At 34.9% G+C, this 24,002-nt stretch overlaps 2 protein-coding genes across 2 annotated transcripts; both read right to left on the minus strand.

The window, feature by feature from the left end:
* Positions 1-7,659: 7,659 nt before the first annotated feature.
* Positions 7,660-13,573, minus strand: LOC111401578 (metal tolerance protein C4). The gene is made up of 13 exons (XM_023029380.1): positions 12,968-13,573; positions 12,845-12,896; positions 12,192-12,324; positions 12,015-12,070; positions 11,442-11,556; positions 11,300-11,357; positions 11,062-11,180; positions 10,032-10,151; positions 9,131-9,232; positions 8,972-9,044; positions 8,760-8,827; positions 8,231-8,291; positions 7,660-8,004 (listed from the first exon to the last, which is right to left on the minus strand). Exons 1-13 carry the CDS (start codon positions 13,332-13,334, stop codon positions 7,877-7,879), a joined length of 1,452 nt encoding a protein of 483 aa, XP_022885148.1. The 5' UTR covers positions 13,335-13,573; the 3' UTR covers positions 7,660-7,876.
* Positions 13,574-14,722: 1,149 nt separating this feature from the next.
* Positions 14,723-22,955, minus strand: LOC111401579 (mannosyl-oligosaccharide 1,2-alpha-mannosidase MNS1). The gene is made up of 14 exons (XM_023029381.1): positions 22,551-22,955; positions 21,889-21,936; positions 21,088-21,279; positions 19,122-19,234; positions 18,056-18,121; positions 17,676-17,847; positions 17,072-17,161; positions 16,713-16,837; positions 16,492-16,557; positions 16,202-16,310; positions 15,967-16,065; positions 15,791-15,871; positions 15,519-15,689; positions 14,723-15,381 (listed from the first exon to the last, which is right to left on the minus strand). The coding sequence occupies exons 1-14, from the start codon at positions 22,704-22,706 to the stop codon at positions 15,133-15,135; spliced, it is 1,737 nt and encodes a 578-aa protein (XP_022885149.1). The 5' UTR covers positions 22,707-22,955; the 3' UTR covers positions 14,723-15,132.
* Positions 22,956-24,002: the final 1,047 nt, after the last annotated feature.

A 24,002-nucleotide genomic window follows, 5' to 3' on the forward strand; every position in this document is an offset into this window, starting at 1 on the left:
TCTCCTGGAAATCCACTAAGCAAACCTGCATTGCTAGATCTACTATGGAATCTGAGTTCATAGCTTTAGATAAGGCAGGTGAGGAGGCTGAATGGTTAAGGAATTTTCTTATGGATGTTCCTTTGTGGTCTAAACCATTTCCAACTATTTCAATACATTGTGACAGTCAAGCAGCTATCTCAAGAGCTCAAAATTCTTCCTACAATGGAAAGTCTAGACATATTCGTAGGAGGCACAATACTGTGCGTCAGCTGCTTAAGGATGGGATTATAGCTATTGACTATGTGAAGTCAAGTGATAACATTGCTGACCCATTAACCAAAGGATTGGCTAAAGACCCATTTCAACAAACATCGAGGGGGATGGGGCTAAAGCCTATTATGTATTAGATCACCTATAATAGAAACCCAACCTTGCAATTGGAGATCCCATGGTCAAGGTTCAATGGGACAACAAGTTATTGGAGTGGTCTGTGGGGGTACTACATTGGATTTATTCCAAACCCCTCCCTATGATGCGTAGTACCAACCGTATTGATTAGAGGATGAGCTAATACTCTTAATACTTACTATAGCTGATATTTAGTGGGGTGTTTAAATATAGTGCACCCTTGATAGTAGCACCTATTTGAGTGTGGAAATGGGGCCGCTTCCTATGAGAATTGAGGCGAATTCTCTAGAGCACTCAAAGAAACTGGGAAAGTTCATGGCCGAAATGAACACAACCGCGAGAACTCAATAACTGTTCTAGAAATCATGTGTGTGTTCTATTGTCTCAGTTTGCAACTATAATTGTAGAGTTCAAGACATAGTTCACTCTACAGTTAGTAAGCTCGATAGAATATACAAAGCCAAGGTTCAAGTCGATAGACACCTAAGCCTGCATGATTTCTACCGTACTCCAGAGTAATATTTTCATTTATCTTATTTCTTTCATGTGGGGGATTGTTATATATTTGTGGTATAAATATAAAATGTGAAAGAAATAATCAAATTAGATAAAGTGCCAAAGTGGTGGGAAATGTAACATTTGTGTGGGACGTCAGGGGTTCGAGTCACTCCCCACGCAGCTATTAAAATGTCTTGATTGGGGCCTTAGGTTCTTGGGCTTTCTTGACTAAAATAAATATTTTTTCTTTATTATTTAATGGGTAAAACTAGCTAGTATTTTCTGACTGTTTGTTTTTGTAACAACCCACTAACAGCCATTAAAACACCCACTACTCAGTGATTAAAATTTTGCATTAACATGGTGAAGACTGTTACTACCATCTTGCCTATATAAACCCATATCTCGTTTTGGAAAAAGATACACAAAAATACAATAGAAAAATCATCTTGTATCAACCCTCCTTTTCATATTCTGAATTTCTTATATTCGGGTTTTACATTTATTCTGGAGTACAATTGAGAGTTCTAGAAAAATCATTCGTGATTGCTGCATAAGTGGTTTACGATCGTTGTATCCTGGGAGTAATTGTCCACGGAGGTCGCAGCAATTATTGACGGGCAATTTCACTTTAGGACATCGTGCTGTCACGAGACTCGATCGGACGATAAGTTTTATATTTCTGCATTATATTGTTCAAATCACTACTGCAGCTAATTAATTTTTCCCAACATGGATACCGTCTGTTCGTTGCATTTAGCAATCCGACAAATAGTGCCCGAGCATCCTACAACTATGACATAGTTCCCTGTTCCTCACTGCCATAACATTTCAAAAAGCGAAAAGATTAATACTGTAAAAAGACTCCAAAATGAATAGGTTATATGCAAGCAACAGGTATCGGAGAGAATAATTCATAGACAAAGATAATTATAGTGCTTAACTCTCAATACCAAAACTCAACCAAATCCCAAATCTCACAAGCACACAAATTCGCAAGCTAAAGATAATTTCTTAAATCTAAAATCAACGAGTAAAAAGTTGTTTTTGTGAATACCACATAACTCATAGTTTTAAAAATCACATTTCATAAATAACAACTCAATCAAATATTTCAAAAATCAGGTGGTAAATAAATTTATTAAATATTAAATTATAATATAATATCCATTAATTATTTTCACCCATGCCATCCACCTCATCTTATCACCCCATTACACCACCTTTCCTCCACTTCTCCACCAGAGATGGCTATCATCTTCAGCGACCACTCTGGCAACAAATCCGGTGATCACTCCGGTGGCTACTCTGGCAACTATTTCGGCGATCACGTCGGCAAATTGCTCCGACGACCACTCCAGTAAATTGCTCCAATGACCACTCTGCCGCCTACTTTCGTAACTATTCTGGGCACTATTTCGGCTCGCCAATAGAAAAATCTCCAAAATTTGAAAACAATTTCTCTCTCTACACCCCACTGTTGAAAATTTTTCAAAAAACTATGGTGGTCGTAATGGTGCATTGTAAGTTATCAGATTTGCACCTGTGACATTTATGACCATACATGTGTCATATGTGACTAATTGTAACCAAATTTGTATTTAATGTGATTATCTGTGACTATGTGAATCTCAAGTCACAACTGGTCGCAATCAATACAAAATTAGTCACAAACAATCGCAACAAACATATACTTGGTCGTATATGGTCATCACAAACAAATCTGCACACACCGCATACATGTGATTAACTGTGACCAGTTTTACCTTCGGCATGACTAACTGTGATCAAAATTATATTCAAAGTGACTGTCTGTGAACAGATCAATATCAAGTCACAACCCACCATCACCACCAAAGAACAACAGATCAAAAAATCATTGCACCCCCAACACTACCATAAGCATCACTGCATCTATACCATTGTCTCCCACAATTACCACCACCACAACACCCGAAAAATCGCCACAACACCACTGCACAAAGCACTCACAGCACACCACCACCATTTTCTCTATCTCCAGCTATACGACACCACCACCGACACGATACCACCAAAAAAATCCATAAACCCGTTGCTGCCACCACAGCACACTACCACGGCCAGTACCTCAAAAACCATAACAAAAAAATGCAGCAAAATGACCACAAAAACCACAAAATCACCAAAAAAATTTTTGCTGGGGATTGCAACGTCGCAAAAACCTCCACAGCGGCGGATCGGAGGAAATTTCAGATCCACTAAGCCCATGGACGTTGAATAAGTGTGACGGTTGGGAATGAGATGGCTGAGTGGGTATAGCGAGGACCACTGAGCCCTTGGACGTTGCTCTGCATCGCGCGGTGGACACGGTCGACAATAGTGTCATGCCAGAGGTGCATCAAATGGGTCCAACATCAGAGGAGCATCGAAGCCTTACAACTCATTGCGTGTCGTCGTAGCGGCTCTCACATCGCCATTGAGTTGGGCGGTTGCTGGAGTGGAGTGGTGATAGATATACAAAATGTATATAGTGAGAGAGAGAGGGGGAGAACGAGACATGTAGAGAAAGAGGGAGGGAGGGAAAAATGAGACATATAGAGAGAGAGAAAGATGCAGTGTCGGTGTGGGTAATTCTTGCTCTAGATCTTGTTCAAGAAGCAATTTCGAATTAAGACAATATTATAAAATCTCTCATACACAATCAAAAGATTATTTCAAAAGAACAAACTCAACAATTTCAAGAACAAATGTCATTAAGGAAATTCACTAAAAAAAAAAGAGAAAGGCAATTCGAATAATTTTACAGTCTTTCTCCTAGAAAATAAGGATGATATAGTATTGGTGGAAGAAAATTTGATCAATCAACTTTCATCATACAATGCAAAGGAATAATTTTTAAGAATAGATTGATGCCATGAACCAAGGGATAAAGTTCATGAGTAACAATGACGTTTGAGAACTCATCTCATTGTCAGAAGGCGCGAAACTCATTGCTTGTAAATGGATATTTAATATCAAGAGGGATTTGAAGGGTGGTGTAGAGAGATACAATACTCATCTTGTTGCAAATAACTTTACTCAAAAGGAAGACATTGAATTAAAGAGACTCTCTCTCCGATTTCTATAAAAGACTCTTTTAGGGCTATTATAACAATTATAACATATTTTGATATTAAACTACTTTAGATGGTTTACAAATTAAAGAATTCCATCTATAAGCTTAAAGAGGTTTTCCATCAATGACATCACAAATTTCATCAAATAATTTTCTCATTTGGTTTTGAAATAAATACAATTGATGATAGTGTATACCACAAGTTCAGTGGGAATAAATATATTTTCTGGTATTGGATTTTAATGACATGCTAATTGCTTGGAATGATAAAAAATTATTGGATGAAACCAAGAGATTTCTGTCATGGAATTTTAAGATGAATGATCTTGGTGATACCTCTTTTATGTCAGGAATACAAATACGCTGTGATTGTCGTCGTGGTATTTAGATTATACAAAAGAGTAATATCGATAAAATTTCTAAAGGATTTAGGATGCAGGTATATATTCCAGGAGACACCCCCCATTGGTAAGGGATCTGTCTCAATCAATACCCTAAGAATAAACTTAAAGAAAAGCTTTACTTCAACAATTGGAAATTTAATGGATGCTTAGGTTTGCATGCTTTGGATATAACATTCATTGTTAGAATGCAGACAAATATTTAAGCAACTCTAGAATGGATATTTGGAAAGCAGCCAATTAGATTATTCGGTATTTATAAAGAACTAAGGATTATTTGATCACATTCAAAAAAATCAGACCAATTGGAGATTACTGGATATTTTGATTTTTGATCATGGAATATAACTACGGAATTTTGTCATTGGGCTGATTAGGTTATTCGGTATTGATAGAGAACTAAGGATTATATGATCACATTCAGGAAAATCAGACCAATTGGAGATTATTGGACATTTTGATTTTTTATCATGGAATATGACTATGGGATTTTGTTACTGGGCTGACATTTTGGATGGAATTGAAAGACTATTTAAGTTATTCTGTGACTATAGCAATCTTGTATTCCAATAAGAGTTTAACGATGTCAAAATTTATAGACATTAAGTTCCTAACTGTCAAGGAAAGAATTCAAAGTGGTCAGGTTCTATAAAGCTTATTAAAACAAACTCCACAATCATGGATCCATTTACTAATGACCGCCACCCAAGGTCTTACGTGAGCATGATGCTCGCTTGAATGTTGTATCTTTTGATAATATGTCAAAGTTCGTATTCGGATGTTGTCTATTTTAGACATGTGATTCTATACATGGATATTCTATTTATTTTAGAAATAAAGTTTTAAGTTTAGTTCCACTCTGATTGAAGTTTTATTTTGATCTCATAAGGTTGGACCAATTGGAAATAGACATGTTCAAATCACATTGCATGCAATTTTCATGCTATACATTCACATTTGATCTATGTCATTTGATTGTGTTGATATACATGACTATTAAAGGTTTAGTTATGGTAATTGTAATGAAGACTGCTTTGAATTTATTATTTGCATAATTAATAGATGAGATTGTTCGAAGATGCCCTCTTGGTTATGGTAGCAAAAGTATTGAGTTCATAAGGTTATACACATTTATAAGATAACATATGTGGCCCAAGAGAAAGATTGTTGAGAAATTATTAATTCGCTCTGTATGCCAACATATGTAATTAATTTTGTATATAGACTACTTTAAAGTTAGGCCCAAAATTAAAGTGATCTAATAAAGAATTAAGTAGTTGAGCTTAAGGCATCTAAATAAAGTGTGAGCCGAATTATATGTGTAGAGATCAGGTTCCTTTAGAATTATATTTCATGATGGCCGAAATACTTATGGAAACTATATATATAGTTATGGTCCCTAATTCATATGCAACTTCTCATTCTTTGTGTTATCCTATCAACAACACATATTGAAGAAGAAGATCCAATACCTACAATAAAGAACCAAAAACAAGAATCAAAGAATCTAAGGACGCAAAATTCAAAATTGAAAGCAAGAAACCAATCAAGAAGGGATTTTAAGTTGATTTTCAATATTCAAGATCTGGAATCAAGATCCAATAATAAAGAATCATTTCCAATGAATTAAGGTATGTTCCGCATCATTAATTTTCCTGATTATTTGACATGGAGGATCTTGGCGATAAAGGAATTTAGTTTTTTAAGTTCTAAAGTTTAAAGTTTCATAAAATTTCAACACCAGTATTTCTATGGATTTTGAAAAAAATTACGGCATTCCATTAAAGAATTGATAATGGATTAAAACAAGAACAAAGTCACGATTTGTATTTAGGAGAATAGGGCCTCGTTTCAGTTAAAGGTGTACCAAATTTGATGTGCTTTCCATACCTACGACTCTTTCACGTGGCAACAATATAAAGCCGTTTATGCCATGTTGAAAACTGTCTTGCCACCTGGGACGAGAGTGAAATGGTTGTCGGAACAATGATGGATGGAATGGATTTCTAGTAAGTTGAGTGAACATTCGGAGTAATAACATAGTTCAGTGACTATAACATGACAGTTGACAAATTTCAGTGAGTATTCAAACGTTTTACTCAATTATTATAGTGCATCACTTTGCTGAGATGCATGGAACGAGCCAATGAAAGAGAGACATAGCATCATGCCTTTCAACAAGATGACCTTCAATGCAGCTGGAGTCATTTATTTCGCATTATCTTCTGCTCAATGATGCCGATTTCAATTTATCGATATAGATAAGATTTAGGAATTATGAGATTTACCCTTTTCTTATATACATGCAATCACCAGAGCCAGTTTTAGGAGTCAACGGCTCAAGTACATCTCACAAGCATTTCAAGATGGGGTTTGTCAGACTATTTTATTCCTCCATGATGGACGGGAGTACCCTTCTTCAATGAAAGATTTTTCTCAACAACTATGCCTTCGCTTGGTACCTTCCTTGCTGGCTCTAAGACTTTCACTTGCCTTGAAACGTCTTGCTTTAAGTAAATGTTTGTCAAGGATGGGTGAAAATTAGGCCATGTATTTTCCAACTTTGACCTTAGAAATGGATCCTCAAATCCCTTACAAGCCTATTATAGTTCTCTAATGAGAAAACTGAAAATGATCTGCCGTGAACGTTACTGTACAAACCAACCAAGATGATTACTATAGCTCATTTCCCCGTGCCGAGATGACTAAAAGATTAATAGGTTACAACTTACAAGAAAATCGACTTGATTGGCTTATCAGGTTGTGAACTATATCCTTTTCCACCTGTTGTCACCAACATGCTTAATGTTCCAAAATTACCCTTCCAAGAACACACAATGAAAACCGAGAACCGAAAACGAGAAGAACCCTCGAGCGTATCAAAGAGAGTAATGCTATATAACACTAATCTGAGTGTCGGTATCAATTAAATGAAAACTATATCTTTACATTGAATTGAATTTATCATTTAATGCTACGTGTTGAAACCTAGGCCGATGTTAAAGACCACAGTTGATAGATAGCATTCTTCTTTCAAAGGAAAGATTCAAGAACATCACTTATAGACTCTTTATCATAATTCTGTAAACTAACCTTTGTTCTGAAGGAATCTGTACTTTTTGATGGTGAAAACGCAAAAGTTTCAAGCCATACATTTTCAGCAGTTGAATTTTGATGTTTCTTGCAGACAACTTGAATAGCCCTATGATTTGGTAATGAAACGGCTTCTTCTGGCTGATTCTTCTTAGCCCCAATATCATTTGCAAGAGGGCAAAACAAAAAATGATCACAGCATTAAAAAAATATTACTCTGACCTCATTTATTAACAAGAGAGGTCTCACTATTCATAGTTTACAGACCTATTTAACTGCCTTTTAAGTGTCAACCAAGAAGCCTTACACATATTATGAGTGAATTAATTCGTGTCTGACATAAACAAATTCAATTTATTAAGAGAAATGCACAACATGTATGTAAAAATAATTATGATCATGGGGGAGATGGACTGATTGGATTGTGCGCTTCAATATCCACGTGCTTAATGCCGGGAACTATTTCTTGGATTTCTTTTTCGAGCCGATCAACTTCACTCCCCAGAGCTGTGACCACTTCTTCACCTGCAGAAGATATAAATTAACTTCTTATTCTGCAAAAATGAGAGAAGAATTGCTTTTGTAGCCCCTGTTCGAGCCCTATTATTTTCAATCACATGTTCTCTCATAAAATATTTACACGTAAACCCAAATTTTTTCTATATTTTAACCACACATTCTCCAAAAAATCACTATCTCAAAATACATTATCCCTAAAAATGGGGCTCAAAGAGGGGCATAGTACACATACCATAGTTTGACATGATCTTGAGTAAAGAAGAATCGTCCTCCTGCTTAGCAGCCTCTCGGAACTGCATAGATCATGATCATGTAAATAGGCAAATAGCCTCAATTAAATGCCACGTCACCAAGTCTCGTGCACAGCCAGGAAAAAAATTTGCACCAAAATCAACGGTAAAAAAACTAGAATTCGTTTGGTTATGCAGAAGATACAAGTGTAATATTTATATCCTCATCATGACTACTTGCTTAAAAAGAAGTCTTGGTAAGAAATGGATGTAACATTGTAATCTCATTGACCTAATAGCGCATGAAATAGGACAAAAAGGGAAAATCAATAGAACCTTTCGTGGCTTTAAATAAATAAAAATACAAAGGAAGCATAGAGCAGTTTCATATAGAATCATGGTTTCTAAAATGTATTTCAGCAACACAAGAGACAGACTATGCAAAAGAAACATCTGAGAAATTGAAAAACAACAATTTTACACTGTCACTGCATTAAGAGAGATACAAAAACTAATTGATAGCACAATCACCTGTTTAGCCCACTCTTCACGTCCAGTTCGTTTTAGATAGTTTTGCACTAGCACCACACCATTGAAATCTGCAAGTAATATCAAACCATTTTTCAATTAGGATCCTGGTAACCAAAGATAACTAAGAAGAAACATAAATATTTACAGTTTACAACCTTGCAATATAAAAGTAATTCCAACATTAGTTTTACAAATATAAAGCAAGGTTTCACCTATTTCAGCTTTGAATCTAAAAAATCCTGGTCCTATCACCTCACTTTTGCAATCATAAACTGCATCAACGACCTGCAGCAAAAATAGCCATTTTGGTTAGACTCTTGTTGTCATCTGTCTCCCAATTGGCACAGAAAGAGCAAAGAACTGCACTGTACTGGGTCATTTTTCAGAAAGTGAAGAACTTTTTCCATATCATGGTCATCAATTGCTCTTCCAATCAAAGCATGGCGATTCCTTTGAATAAGAAATATAGCAACCTGTATCATATTAATCATTCAATTAGACTCAACATGGTGAAGGCCTTTCCCCCTTTATTTCTTGATGTGGGGATAAAAAAGAATGAAGTATGGAAAGAGGCATTCGTGCCATGTTGCCAAAGTAATCTTATCAAAATGGAACAGGCATCAATCACTCAAGACGTCATTATATCATTCTCTTCTCCATAGTACAAGTCAATGGAAAAACAGACTCCAAATAAAAAAAATGGCAAATATTTACAAGCTCGGAGCTCCATCTTTTCTCATCAATCTTCAATTGACTCCATAATTGCATTCCAATGTCAACATTAGAGGACTTCGGGCACCCATTATGCATGTATTGAAACCATTTGCAAGGGAATTTATGTATCTTCACGAAGTATGATTCCATACATTAAAACATGCGCTGCATGAATAGAGAATATGAATTTCTATTCTGAAATTTCTAATATCTATGAAGATGAAAGAAAATTCCACGAATGCAAACACAATAACCTGGTGACCGACACCATAAGATGGTCAGACTCTAAACAGTCCAATTAGCAACCTAGTCTAAATAGCACAATAGCTTGAAATCAAGCACAAAATATTGAACCAGAACCCTAATCACATGTATGAAAAGCTTCCCATCAATTATGATCTGTAACTTATTAGACTAATCATTATCTTGACTGGATCATTCAAAAGCCAACTCTTTTAACAATGTAAACCAGCAGTTGCCAAAAGTTTAGTCCTCAATTGAACAGCAAAATCATATGAAGTGTGAGAAGAAACAAAGTTCAGTTGCCCTTTAACATACCATTCCCAATAGGTTGCCCACTACAATTGAACCAACTGGATCATAAATTGCATTTCCAGTGGTATTTACAGCCACCAATGAAGCAGCAGCAATGGCAAGCCCTGTAACAGCAGCACCATCCTGCATAGTTCACTTCATTTAACATATTACTTATGAGGAAACCAAAAGCAGTCCTATAGCTTGAAAAGACAAGACTTTCTATGGAGATTGTATCTCACTAGTTAAATTATTGTGCAGTAAACTTGAGTATGATGTGAAATTATTATAAATCTCTAAAAACCTGGGGGAACTTAGAATCTTTTAAATGAACAAAAATTCCCTTTAAAGTAAGTGCTCAGAGAAATCTTCACCTTTCCAATTTATACCTATCATCGATAATGATTATTTCTCAATGATCTGTCAGAAAGCCTCATGATCAGCATAATTCTTTTAATATTAAACGTTTAGAGTTCATAATATTTGTAAGTAAACTTTAAGCACACATTAGCTTTTTTCATCCTCAATATAGATTAGCACACATGTTTGCCAAAGCTTTACAATAGATATCGGTTCTTCAATTTATTATGGGAAAATGTTACAGCATGTGATATTAGAAATGCTTAAAGAATTATTGCTGACCTTGTACCTTCATTTTGTATTAAGGAAACAGGAAGTGGAAGTTATAGTACCATAAGAATCAAATAAGAAAGCTGTAGGGTTATAATGAAATGGAAGGTGATTTATTCACTTTCATTCTGCCTTATATTCCTATTGTTTACAGTTAATCTTATCTCTCAAAAGCAATTAGTGTTTCAAGAACTAAAGCAAAAAATTAAATTCCTATTCCTGATCGCTGTGCAAGTGAACTACTATTATGCCCTCACTCACATTGTTACCTTACATTGACTCAAAATGCTAGTATGAATTACTATGTCCTAACAATCAAGTTAAACAGACAAATTGAAATAAAAAATCAGCTCATGTATCTCTAATTATACAGACAATTAATATATTTTGAAATATATAAATGGTCAAATAAACAACATAACACCTCTGTCATAACTGCAACAGATGTAGGATCGTGACCACGCCAGACATAGTCTCTCACATTCATTCCTTCCGCAGCAGCACCTTTTCTGACAGCATGGATGGCAACAAGAAGAGAAGCACCTAAAACAGGTTATAGCGAATTAAAAAAAAAAAAAAAAAAAAAACCACTCACGAGATAAAAAACTTATATCCATTTTTGGGTGAATTTCGAAGCCAGAATTATCAATTAGAAATTCCACCTTCCATAATGAAAGAGCCACCAATCACCAGAGCTGCATACTCAATATGCTCAGGAGGCTGAAAGGAATCACGTCGTAAGAAACCACTGTTTCAAGGAATAAAATATAAAACAGTTTCAAGTTGAATTTTAAGAGTGTGCACCTGAGAAGTCCACAAGTTTTGAACTCCATGAACAATTGTAGCCCCAGATCCAAGACAAAATATACCAACAGCAGATATCAAAGACCAGACAAATCTTTCCTTAGAATAACCATATCTGTGATCAAATGACACACAAGATTCGGCAGGCTTATATCAAAGTTCATGTGTCCGCATAAACAGATGTTCTGATTGATCAAATAGAATGCAACAATAGCCGTTTAATGGTACAAGGGTTCTGAAAGTTCTAAAAAAAAAAAAGATATATTTTAAAAGGAAAATTAAGTATATTGAAGTCATCAATGAATAATGATAATTTTCATGCACAATTTTAAGCCCTGGGTGAAACTGAGAACCAAAAGATGAAATATAACTTCCAATAACATAATTGGAGTGATCCTGCCAAAATAAAATAACACTCGGATCTTAACTGCAATCACTTATCCAAAGTTCAATTAATTGTCGTATACTGTAAAGTCTCAGAAGAATATAATTGCTCTATATGCAAAAGTCAAAGAACATAATAGTTTTTATTGCATATAAATGCAGTTACGATAAATAAATACAAAAACTTACGGGTGGAGAGCATCTGGGGCACGGCGTGAACTACTTAAACCATATGCAAGAAGTGCCTACAAGGTAAGCATGTTTTAGATTCCCTCTACTTGGTTTTTGACAAATAAAGTTAAACCCTGGCAGTACGAATGCTCATTCCAGCAGGATCACAAACATGAAAAAGAAGAAGAGCATTACCTGATTTGCAAAATCTGCAACTGAATGCACAACTTCAGCCAACATGACATGGCTCGAGGTGGATAACCAGACCCCAAACTTGAGAGAAAACACAAGAAAATTGCAACACAATGCTGTTGTAACTGCTCGTTGGCTAAATATAAAAAAATTCAGAGGCAATGAAATCATGCCAAATAATTGATCAGTTAAAAGAAAAGGTGCACCATCTGAAATGTTTATCTAACACCATTATATAGGGCAAGAGAAACAAGCAACTCAGTAGGCAGTCTTTAACTTTTCATAATTGATTAAACCCAAAAATAGATAAAAAAAAAAAAAAAAAAAAAAAAAAAAAAAAAAAAAAAAAAAAAAAAACCAATAAATACAGCGAGCCAGTTTGTCCAATGCCACATGGTAATCAAGGAGCTAAATAAGAATGCTCAAGAGAGGCAATTTGCTACGCGTCATTATTAAAATATTTTTTTCCTTTTAGGAGCCTATTTAATCTTAAACACGCAGTCACTTAATAAGCAGCATAAAACTGTCCTTTTTGAATGGTGTATCATGAAAATTCAAGAATGGAATATAATTCATTTCACAAGAAGCAAAGCTAGTAATAATATATCAGAACATATCACAGAGGCAAACAAATGCGAAAAGAAAATATAAATTACCCATGATCGACCACTTCAATCTTCTTAATTTTTTTAGCTCTAGTGAAAAATCCTGCACGCACAGCCCAAAATTGGAATATACAACTACCAATTCCAAATTAAAAAGCACAAAAAAATACTCACCTCGAGCAAGGGAGAACTGGTGGGAACTAGAATTGAGTGCAAAGAAATTAGAAACTGGAATAACTCTACACAAAGAATTAGCCGCAGCAAAGTTCCGAATTAAAACAGGAGATGAGATAAATCCCTGAGCTTGACTAAATCGATGAGGACAGAGATTATATTGATATTTATTAGAACAAAAATTGAATTCATTCCATTTTGAAGAATTGAATTTCTCCGGCTCGGGTTCGGGTTCGGGTTCCGGTTCCGGTTCCTGTTCCGGCGAAGAAAACGGAGAATGAATTTGGGAGCAAAAGGCGGAGTAACGTTGGCGCTTCCGATCATACCAATGATGGCAAAAGCGAGAGAGAGAAAAGTAGTTCCGCATTACTTTTACTATTAGCAAATAACGACACACATAATGCTACGTACTGCGCATCTTTTTCTTTGAAAAATGGGTTTAGGTTTTCACTGTTGGGATAATGATATCCAGTGAATGGTATGAGATGATATTCCAGACGACGGCGGCGGTGGTGGTGGCGCACTTGCCAGTGCTGCAGGGGTTTGTTGGAGAGAAAATTTCATTTAAACCCCAAATGTCACTGACCGAAGGCCGGTTTTTAAGTGCCTGTTTAGCTATGCTTTAATATTTCACGACTTATAAGAAATTAATTAAAATAAATAAATATTTTATTAGTTAAGATTCAAATAAATGAGTACTAATATGTTTACTAGTTAAAAAATTAAATCAATCATTGAAAACGTTTCTAAAATGAAATGTTTCAAATCTCATACAGCTTTTCCTGTTGTTCCATTATTTGTACTTATATTTTTCATCGTGATCTTGTTGATCGATTATTCGATTCCACAAATAAAGAGAAGATACTCTTTATCATGATCTAGAAGGAATACTTCTTAAATTAGAGATACTGACGTAATATTTGAAATCAAGCCTTCAATTTTTTGAGAATTTTCTCTGATTTTTCTAACGTTTGTCTGCTTCCACTTGATGAATAACTTTAGATATCTCAATCTAAAAAGCGACGTCTATTGAGGAATGATTATATAATGACGATCATTATGAACTATTGTTCTAAACTTCTTGGTGTGGCTTGAAGTCAAATATCCCTTCCTTGGTCTTCATTTGATTTTGATTGTTAATCGGAGGCTAGAAGATGATGCCCAACACAAGCGTAGAAGCCTTCTACTTAATTTGGTGTCTTTATTTTTTGGGGGGAAAAAATGAAGATAAACAATTTCTTGTCACGTTGTCAAATTCAACTAATATTAGGATTCTTGCAATATATTTGGCCCTTTTTTTCCACTTCCAAGAAAAATAAGAATGAAATGAGCACAAAAACATACCAACAAATTAGAAATTTATATATTAATTCTATTACTTGTTATTATTTTTTGGACAAATTTATAGAATTTTAAAAAATTCTTATGACGGAAAAAAATTCTATGTAATAGTGTAACTAATGTATCATAACCCAATCTGATACAAGCATGACATGCGCCATGCAACTTACACAGATTCAAGAACGTGCACAATGATGGATACAAGCTAGATATCAGATCCACCATCAAGACTAATTGTGACAAGTTTGAAAAATTTAGACAATATCCTCCGTAATAGGGGTGAAACGAACCTAAAAGGCAATAAATCAAAGAACCACATGCATATATGAACTCGAATAGTATTCTCTTTCTATTTCGATGTTCAACTACTTCCAAGGGATTTCACGCTACAATAAATACATGAATTCAACACCATCACGAACAATGACTTGAGTTAAGAAGGAAAAGAAAATAGTACATTTGAATCTCCTTCAACATGGTCCTTGCAATTCCTCACTCTCGGGGCTCCCCCATACCAAAACTAGATTCCTCACCAAGGAGGAAAAAGGGAAAAGACATTTCCAATAAAAATACAAGTAGCTATTATTTTAATCGGTAAATCTAGTAATTTATGTTACAAGTAGATGATATTTGGAAGATGGTGAGCTTAATAATACATTCATAAGGTAAATTATCCCAATAATAAAAGATGTAAATGTAAACTTTTTCTTAAGTCATATACCTGATTTGCAAGACTCAAGGCCTTCGTCTTCAAGATCTTCAGTTCTTCATGTCAATGGAGACTGGAATTCAGAAACGGAATCGATGGAATATAACAAAATTTCCTAATTGCCACTAAAGCGGCCTTCTTTCCTAGCTCTCGATAGGGTCTCTGAATTTTGTTGTCCTCCTGAGACTCCCGACTTCTCTAACTGGTTGTGCCGGGTGACTATTTTTATAGGGTGTGCTTCTGTGTTAAAAACCCACTCATCCAATGAAATGACTGAAGGAGGTGAGAAAAGAAGATAGAGATATTTAAGTGTCTCTGCGAGGAAAAAACTTTGCATCATGTTGTCTTTGACGCCAGTATTAACCTGTGAACAACAAAAATACGAGCAATGAAGAAATGGTTTCATCGTCCTCAACAGCCACACCCCACCCATACCAACCCACCAACACCACCTGCCACCCCTTCAAAACTGTACAAGAACACAAGTTAAGATGTGCTTACATCCTTTAATCCAACATATCCCGTCTCTATGCGGGAGTTCTTTTCAAATGCTTGAAAGATGTTCCATCCCCACTCCTGATAAGTTTTATTACCAGTCAAACGCCAGAGGTAAAAGAGTGATTCAACTGTCTCAGGCCTCAATATGTTCCATGATGTTCCCACACTTAAATCCTGAAATTGAACAATCATAGAAATGAATAAAAAGGCAAGATCCTTAGGAGTTAGGACCTAGTCTTTATAAATATCAGAAACAAAATACACAAAAAGACTACCTGTCCCGAATTGAAAAAGTAGTTCTCTCCAGCCAATTTTGTTGGTGTTGATTGGTAGAAATTATAACATGTCCAAGCAAGCTTCACAAGGAGGTCACAGACATCCCCCCCCAAAGTGATTAGCTACCCACAATGTAAAGCACTTTAAATGGGAAACTCAAAATATTTGTATATACCTCTTCCGCCAATAATAAGAACTTCCTAGCCTCATCGGGACCATAGCCAGTAGATCCTAACGCTAACATCCCTGGAGCAAAACATGCAAGTTCATCCATCTGCAAATATAACAAAGAAAACACACAAACCATTTGATACTTTTCCATCATGGAAAAATGGATACAAATTTTTCAATGCTACTTTTACGAAATTTTTATTTCAGCAGTAATATTACTGACTAGCACAAAATATCACCTTGTCTGTCAATGAATTTCCAATCTTCTCACAAAGATATGCAAAATTAGAGGGGGTTGTTCTCCGAACCAAGCTTAGAAGACCTTTCATTGAAATCTCCCACATTTCTCTGTTAGATACAGTCGTTTATTAGAAAATTACAGGAAATGAATGAGTAATACTAGAACAATTGAATTACGGAATCAGGCTTTAGAAAATACAAGAAGTCAACCAACCTTCCTCCGTCGTGTATAAATCTATGGCATGTGTTTTTGTGATTCATAAGGATAGTAACAGTAATAGCTGCTCACCTATAATGCTTCACCATGGCTGTTTTATTTCCTTGTATCCAGACCTTGAGTAAATATTCATAAAAGCTGCAATATATTTTATCCTTTTGTTACATGGTAGAGAAAGGGGGGTGGTTAATGACTACCAACCCTGTGGGTAGATATTATTATTATATATACTTCAAAAGATGCATATTTTAGCATGTTCGCCTAAACCTTTCCAGAAGTAGAATAATTAATACCTGTCTCCCATAGCTCCAAAAGTTATGGTTGAGTATGATCTGGTCCCGCTGTGTGGATTAATATAGATAGGAAGCAAACCATCAGGAGGAAATGTTTTATTGAGCTCTAGAATGACATTCTCCACCTGAAACATTTAACTAGCACTCAGTTGTTGGTGAAAGATAAATACCTAATTCATGGGGAAACAAAAATCAATAACTGATTCTATATCATACAGATCCAGATATTTTAGCTATGAAACTCAAATCATGTGTAAAAAATACATGTAAACATCAACGACAACTTTAATATTACTTTCATTTCTTTTTTAAGGAACAATTCTGTCTTGAATGCCAGAGTAAACTTTGATCAGGAATACCTTCTGCTGATATTTTGGGTCGCCTGTCCTCTGGGAAAGAGCAATAAATTCTAGCTGCTCTGTGCCAGAATCTGCCAAGATACTATCACCCTAAACAGGGAAATCATAAGAAAATCTCTCTTTCAGAAACATTAAGTGACGTAGAGAAAAAACTACGAGTGTATGCAGATGAACAGACTACCACAGATGCTAGTTTGAATTGATATATATAGTTGTCTACATTAAACTTATGTGGGTGAAAAAAGGTCAAAAAACATCAACGGGACTGAACCGAACAATGATATAGAACATAACAATAAGCAGAAACAAGAAGTTAATAAGGAAAACAAACAAAACATAGCAGAACCATGATGTAGGGTTTCAGTATCAAATTATCACCGACCAAGTAGCACCTAAGAAAACAGAAAGTACAAAATAATACACACACATCAAACACAGGAATAAGGTAACATGTCTTTCCCAAAACAATGAGGTTATGTCAACTGATTAAACAGGACACTTAAGCAGGCATTCAAATACTAGAAATAATATAAAAACTTAGCATTATTAAACCAGGATGTTTACGTCTTGTGAAAACGAGGTAGTTTTCATAATCTCGACTTACCCTTGTCCACCCAGGATTATGTGGATTCCCATGAGCCAAGTTAATAATATTATATGGGATGCCTGAAGGAGTATTCCATGCAGGCAGCAGTCTATCGGCAATGTCTTTAGCCTTTTCAAGGAATATTTTATCTCCAGAGAGATCATATGAACTGATAAGCCCACCTACAACTCTGAATTATTACAAATAAAACTATTAGCATAAGAAAAAGGATTAAAAAAAAAAAAAAGACAAGATAAACCTTTGAGCACTGAAATACTCTTCATGAGCACACAACTCTTGGTTAAGGCTGCCCGAAAGTATTAGCAAATATACATTTGTAAACCAGGAGAAAAAATCAACTAAGCAAAAAAATGGTACATTAAACCTTGTAAAGCCACCTTATGGTTGTCTCGAAAACACCGGCGTCATAGTTCTTGTTGAAATCCAATGAGTTTGCAACCCACCTGAAATGAATTCTTGTTAACAGAAAAAAATGGAAACAGGAATTATATGGTTCTTATCCATCAAAAATAAAGTTCTACAACTACTCAACTCTGTTGTACGAACACTTCAACTAGGATAATGTTTTCAAATACCGATACTTCTCGAAAACTTTATCATGATCATTTTTTTTCTTTGTTTTCAAAAAATATTATATATTTTCAACTCAAAGTTATTATTAAGTAACGAATAGATACTCATATTTAAGAAGATTTCAACAAGAAAATTAATAACTATAAAACTAAATTTGTATCATATAAATAAAGAATTTAATCAATGTGTCGACGACGTGTTGTATCAGTACTTTTTCGAAAAATTACATATCGACGTGTTTAGAAACGTGTCATGTCGAACATACGTGTTCGTGTTAGTACATCATAGCTACTTAGCCTGTAATAGTGAAGTGAACTTTAATAGGAAGGAGGAAAACAACGACATAACTAAGCAATATTATCTCAATAATTTCCCTCTTAACTACATTTTTATTCTTGTATTATTTTGTCTTTGAAATGATAAATCAACTTTTGCTCCTGAAAACTTTTAAGGAGAAACAGAATTAAGTATCAACCTTAAAGGCAAGAGGTATTACAGAGCACATAAAGAAAAACAAAAATGTATTGTACTAATCTATATAATAGTACGTTTACTTATTAAGTTATCTTTTGCAATGTCGTGCCAAATGCTACTTTTAAGGCTATTATAGTGATTCTCCATGAATTAAGACTTTACATATAAATGGAGAAGCCAGCCAACAAGAGAGGAACTGAAAGCATCATGACTATGTTCCATATTATGCCAACACTAATTCAAAATTCCCAAACCAAGTCATTTGCATTATCTTAAGAAACGATAATGTTGTAGAATTGATTCCAATGTGGAAGATAAACTCAAAAATAAAAAGAAAAAAGACAAGTAGAAAGCACGTTTCTGCATAGTAACAAACAAAAAGAACTATAGACTTACTCTCGGGCCCTTTGGAACTGCTCATCCAGTCCCATTATATACAGCGTGCCAAGAGAATCAATTAAAGTTGCTCCAAGACCACCGAAGCTGTCAACACCATTCTTTGTTTGTGGCTGGTGACCAAAAATATGGAAAAACCAGTCAAATATCGTGCAAGTAGAAGTCCTAGTGTATCTTCTGCTTTTCCTGGCTTGTCTCCCAATAAAACAATTAAAAAAAATGAAAGATACATATCATAGTAAAGACATATCATAATGCACCCATTCAAAATCAAACCTATGAAGGTTACACTACCAAAATCAAATGTTAGAAATTGAAAGACAGAGGAACTGGTATGAAATACGCATAACCAAAAAAGAAAAGAGAAGCTATAAACTCACTATTAACCTTTCGAATTAGTGCCCATCAAGAAATATTGCTAACATCAAACATTAATAATTTAATCTATATATTTCTACTCTAGGCATGTGTTTGACAGCCTTTATTTTGCCAAAAACCAATTTGTTGTACTGTAAACATCGGCTAGGTTGTCAATGTAACAACCCTACCTCTATGCCCATGTCGTTAACTTGCGTACTGTCCAATTTGGGAGGGGATCTGTTCTCTTACCTTAACCCTCAAGACTCATGTTCCTCATAATTCGAACATATGACCTCCTAGAAGAGAGACTTAACTTGAATTGTGGTACGTAAGAGAATGGCTAGACACGAGGCTTCTATACCCAAGCCGTTAACTTATGCACCTTCTGCTCTGAATGAGCATCGGTCCAATTACCCCCTCACGAAATTCTATCGTGTCCACGGGATTCGACCACATGATCTTCCTTTAAGAGAGACTTAAGTTGAATCATGGCACCAAAAATAAACCAAGTTTCTGAGCACAAGTAGTCAACTTACGTACTATCTACTCTGGGAGAGCCTAAGCACATCTTATCCCTCACGAATTTCTGTCGCATACCTAGGGCTAGGTTGTTATAGTCAAACACATGTCATATCAATTCCAAATCATGAGATACTACTCTACTTAATTTTGAATCCAAAATTTTTGGTATTCAAAAACTACCCTCCAATTTCATGTTTGCCTGCTGATAGTGAAGGGCTCCAAAAAGGGCAAAGTAGAAAAATGTGATTGTGTCATACAGGACAAAATTAAAAAATTCAATTTCTTGACCAGTTGTCAATGCATTGAATAGAGTTATTGTCTGTCAGGTGGTGGTGCAATTTTTTTTATGAATATTGCACTTTTTAAGAAAGTGAAAACTCTTTAAATTACCAAAATAAAGGCTATCAAACAGAGGCTAAGTCATAATTGGCTTAAGAATATAAAAAGGCTTACATCTGTGTAAAAAAGCTTGAAAAGAAATAAAGGATATGATCGAAAGAGAAGGTAACAGACAGTCCGACCTATTAAATTAACACCATGTAAATCAAATAAAGTACAACCAAGAGATCATAAGCAATTAAACTACTGTTAAGAACAATAATAGACCAAAATAAATGCACCGGTGCCATATAAATGACATCTTTTTGAAAGTCCACATAGAGAAGAGAATAGTCCTAACAGTCAAGCAAATCATACTCTAGCAAAAATAAGATTGAAATTCAATGTATGACAACTACAGCATTATAAGAACAATACCAGATTATATATATATATATATATATATATAGAGAGAGAGAGAGAGAGAGAGAGAGAGAGAGAGCACAAAATTTTGCATCTCCCTGCCCCTACTAGTACCCTCTTGTGATAAAATCAAACTAGACAATGGTCCAGAAGGTAGTGATCTAGAAGTTAGAACTCTGATGTAAATCACATACTAAATAATAAAAAGAGTAATGATTCAATGAATTGGTCCAATTCAATTCAAACATAGAAGCACCCCAACACAATTGAAGAGCAAACAGGGTAATGGAAATTAGCAAAATTATACATTCAATGAAACTGCAAATAGAAATATAAATCATACCTGCAGTTCGTCGTGACCCCAAGCATATTTCTCATATGAACTCCATGCATGAATCATAGCATCTTTAACTTTCTCTCTTCGCTGAATTTCAATAGGGTCATCAGAAACATTTGATTTCCTATTTGCATTGTTGGTTTTGCTACTAGTGTCCGCCTTCCCTATAACACTTTTATCATCCTTAAACTCTCCAAGCTGCAGGCGCCAATCAAATTAATATTTCATGCTTATCTGATAATAGATAATGAAATGAAAGAGGAAGTGTGTGTTCAGTTTTGATCCCTGCAATCCCAAAACTTCGATGATTCCAAGAACTAAGTTATAAGAGCTACTAATTTGTGCAACTGACAAGTTTCAGATTAAAGGACTTCATAAATTTTCCGAGTTCAAGTCATAAATGTCCATAATCTGATTCTAGACATCCATAGCCAATAAGAAACCCCCATGATTAATTTAACAAGACCAAACTTGAGTTCCGAACTTATGGACCAATTTTTCCACAGCTCCAACTGAATTTCTAACCAAATGAGACAGCAAATAGGCCCTAAAATCTGTTTTCAAAACATGCTTCAATTTAGGCATTCCAAAAGAAGATTAGAAGTCTAATACTAGGCTTTAGGATTGATTTGGCTACTTTGGAATTCAGTCCTTTCAGACTAATCAAAAGGTCTACACCTACAGGCTACAGTAAAACCAAGTTCTAAACTTCTGAAACTCTCATAAGTCTTGAGACAGCTGCTTTTTCAGATATCTAACATCAAACAGCTTGAAAAGAACATCAAACGAGTAATTTAAATGTCTCACCATATTTTGCAGCCGAGAAACTTCTTCGTTCAACTTAGATATTTCTTCCTGAAAAGCAAGTAGAAAATCTTGTCACCAGTAAAGATAGATGAAATGAATCTATGTACCTAAATTAAAATATCAATAAAAAATCCTCATTTTAAACTTGAAAATATATCTCTCCACGTGTTTATATTGGGATGTGGTAAGAGAACAACTGCAACCATTTGCTCTCTTTTGAAGAGTAGACGAGTGAATAATAGTGAGTTATAATCTTAACCGTTACCCCAACTCCCACAAAATGACCTGACTGTCACCATTTCTTTAACAGATCCGGCATGTTAGATAGTAATCCTTCCCTTCCCTTATGGAATGAAACACATACGGTAATGCACATTGATAAATCAAAGCAAGTGTTAATTTTTTCCCATATAAAGGATGCAAAACACATGTACGTCACCTTCATTAGGTGATTTAGAAATGACTTGCATAAAGCTTATGCAAATTACACGCAATCAATCTCCGATACATAATCCAAATTATGTGACACAAAAACCACAATTACTGTTCCCTCATGTACTTTGTTTCCAACGCCAAAGCATAAAAGCGAAATTCAAATCCTTTTCGATTTCAATTGATAAAACGACAATCAAATTAAAACCAAAATGTTAACGTAATCTTACCTCGTGCTCGCGTACTAGAGTCTGGCGATCCCAAACAACTAAGGTGCCGAAGACGAAAACTATAAATACCAACGCTAATCGCTTCGGTCTTTTCAAATAATACGCTGGATTTAAATATCTACACCTGCTCGACGATGATCTGCTACTCCTCGCCATTATCTTCAAATATGTTCAATTTTCTCCCTTTCTAAAAGAATAAAAACAATCAATTCAGAAAATTAAAGCTTCTGTTTGATCAAGGGAAAAGATCACACAACGATCTCTCTCGCGCGCGCACAAAAATCTCTCATTGGGAAAGATATTCGGATTTTCTTGAGAAACGGGAGAAACGAAGACGGAGACCAAAGTCAAGAATTTACCGAACAGAGGAACCTTTCATATATTAGTGAGGTGAACGTGGTCGGACGTTGGTTGATTAATATTAAGTGGTATTTATCGAAGGGAAAAATTTCAAAAGTCGTGTATTACATCCCCCAATAAATTAAAATTTGTTTTTATCTATCATTTTATCAATCACATATTTTTTAATAAAATAATATTATACATAAATCTGAAAAAAATTCTTTATTTTTAATCGCACATTTTTAAAAAAATTACTATTCTTTTCGTTACAATTCGAAATAATGGATCCCAAAAAGTATGGAAAATTTAATTTGTCAAGTTTTAAGTTTCAAAATTCAAAAATCAAATATTAATTAATTAATCAAAAATATTTCAATAATTAAATATATTAAAATCACAATTATATAATTAATAGTTATATGTACGTTCTTATAGATCACAAACTTGTTTATTGATCACATATTATCAAATTAAATAGTTACAGACTATTTCACGATCACACATTAAAAAATTTATAGGTCATAATTTATTTGTCACAAATCAAAAAAATTTATAGGTTAAAGTTTATTCATTGGTCAAAAATTTTAAAATTAGTTGGTCAATATAATATTTATCGATCATAAATTATCGAATTTTTAAGTCACGATTAAATAGTTGATCAAAAATTAACCAAAAACTTGGTCACAAACACCCCTACATCAATACTTGGTCACAAATCAAACAACTCGTCCCGTACCACCAAATCCAAACATCACTGTTGTACCAAAAATACCAAATCCAAAATACTGCAAATCAGAAAACCACCACTGCAACCTCTACCACCATCAATGCTAGCACCATGAGAACCACCAACACACATCGTCGCTGCCACCTCCAAAATTGCCTACTCCAAAACCACCCACCACCTCGACTTACAACTCCAATCAACCACCGAACAACCATAACAACCGCCTGCTAAAATCCACCATTTCTTCCAAAACTACCACCCATAGAAACCAACCACTATACAACCACCATCGCCATCGTCACATCTACAGTCAAACCACCACCTCACCGCCAGCACCATAAAAACTACTGCTCTAATAGCTACTACAACACTCAAAGCGTCAA

Source organism: Olea europaea, chromosome 10, assembly GCF_002742605.1.
Source record: "Olea europaea var. sylvestris chromosome 10, O_europaea_v1, whole genome shotgun sequence".
NCBI lineage: Eukaryota > Viridiplantae > Streptophyta > Magnoliopsida > Lamiales > Oleaceae > Olea > Olea europaea.

Excerpts from the sequence above, each read along its gene's own strand:
- LOC111401578 (XM_023029380.1), bottom strand. The coding sequence starts at position 13,334 with ATGCGGAACTACTTTTCTCTCTCTCGCTTTTGCCATCATTGGTATGAT. Across the intron at positions 12,897-12,967 it reads CCAGTTCTCCCTTGCTCGAG|GATTTTTCACTAGAGCTAAA; the intron begins GTGAGTATTTTT and ends CTGTGCGTGCAG. Across the intron at positions 8,005-8,230 it reads CAAGATCATGTCAAACTATG|GTGAAGAAGTGGTCACAGCT; the intron begins GTATGTGTACTA and ends TATCTTCTGCAG.
- LOC111401579 (XM_023029381.1), bottom strand. The coding sequence starts at position 22,706 with ATGGCGAGGAGTAGCAGATCATCGTCGAGCAGGTGTAGATATTTAAAT. Across the intron at positions 17,162-17,675 it reads ATAATCCTGGGTGGACAAGG|GGTGATAGTATCTTGGCAGA; the intron begins GTAAGTCGAGAT and ends TTCCCTGTTTAG. Across the intron at positions 15,872-15,966 it reads TCTTATTATTGGCGGAAGAG|CTTGCTTGGACATGTTATAA; the intron begins GTATATACAAAT and ends CTCCTTGTGAAG.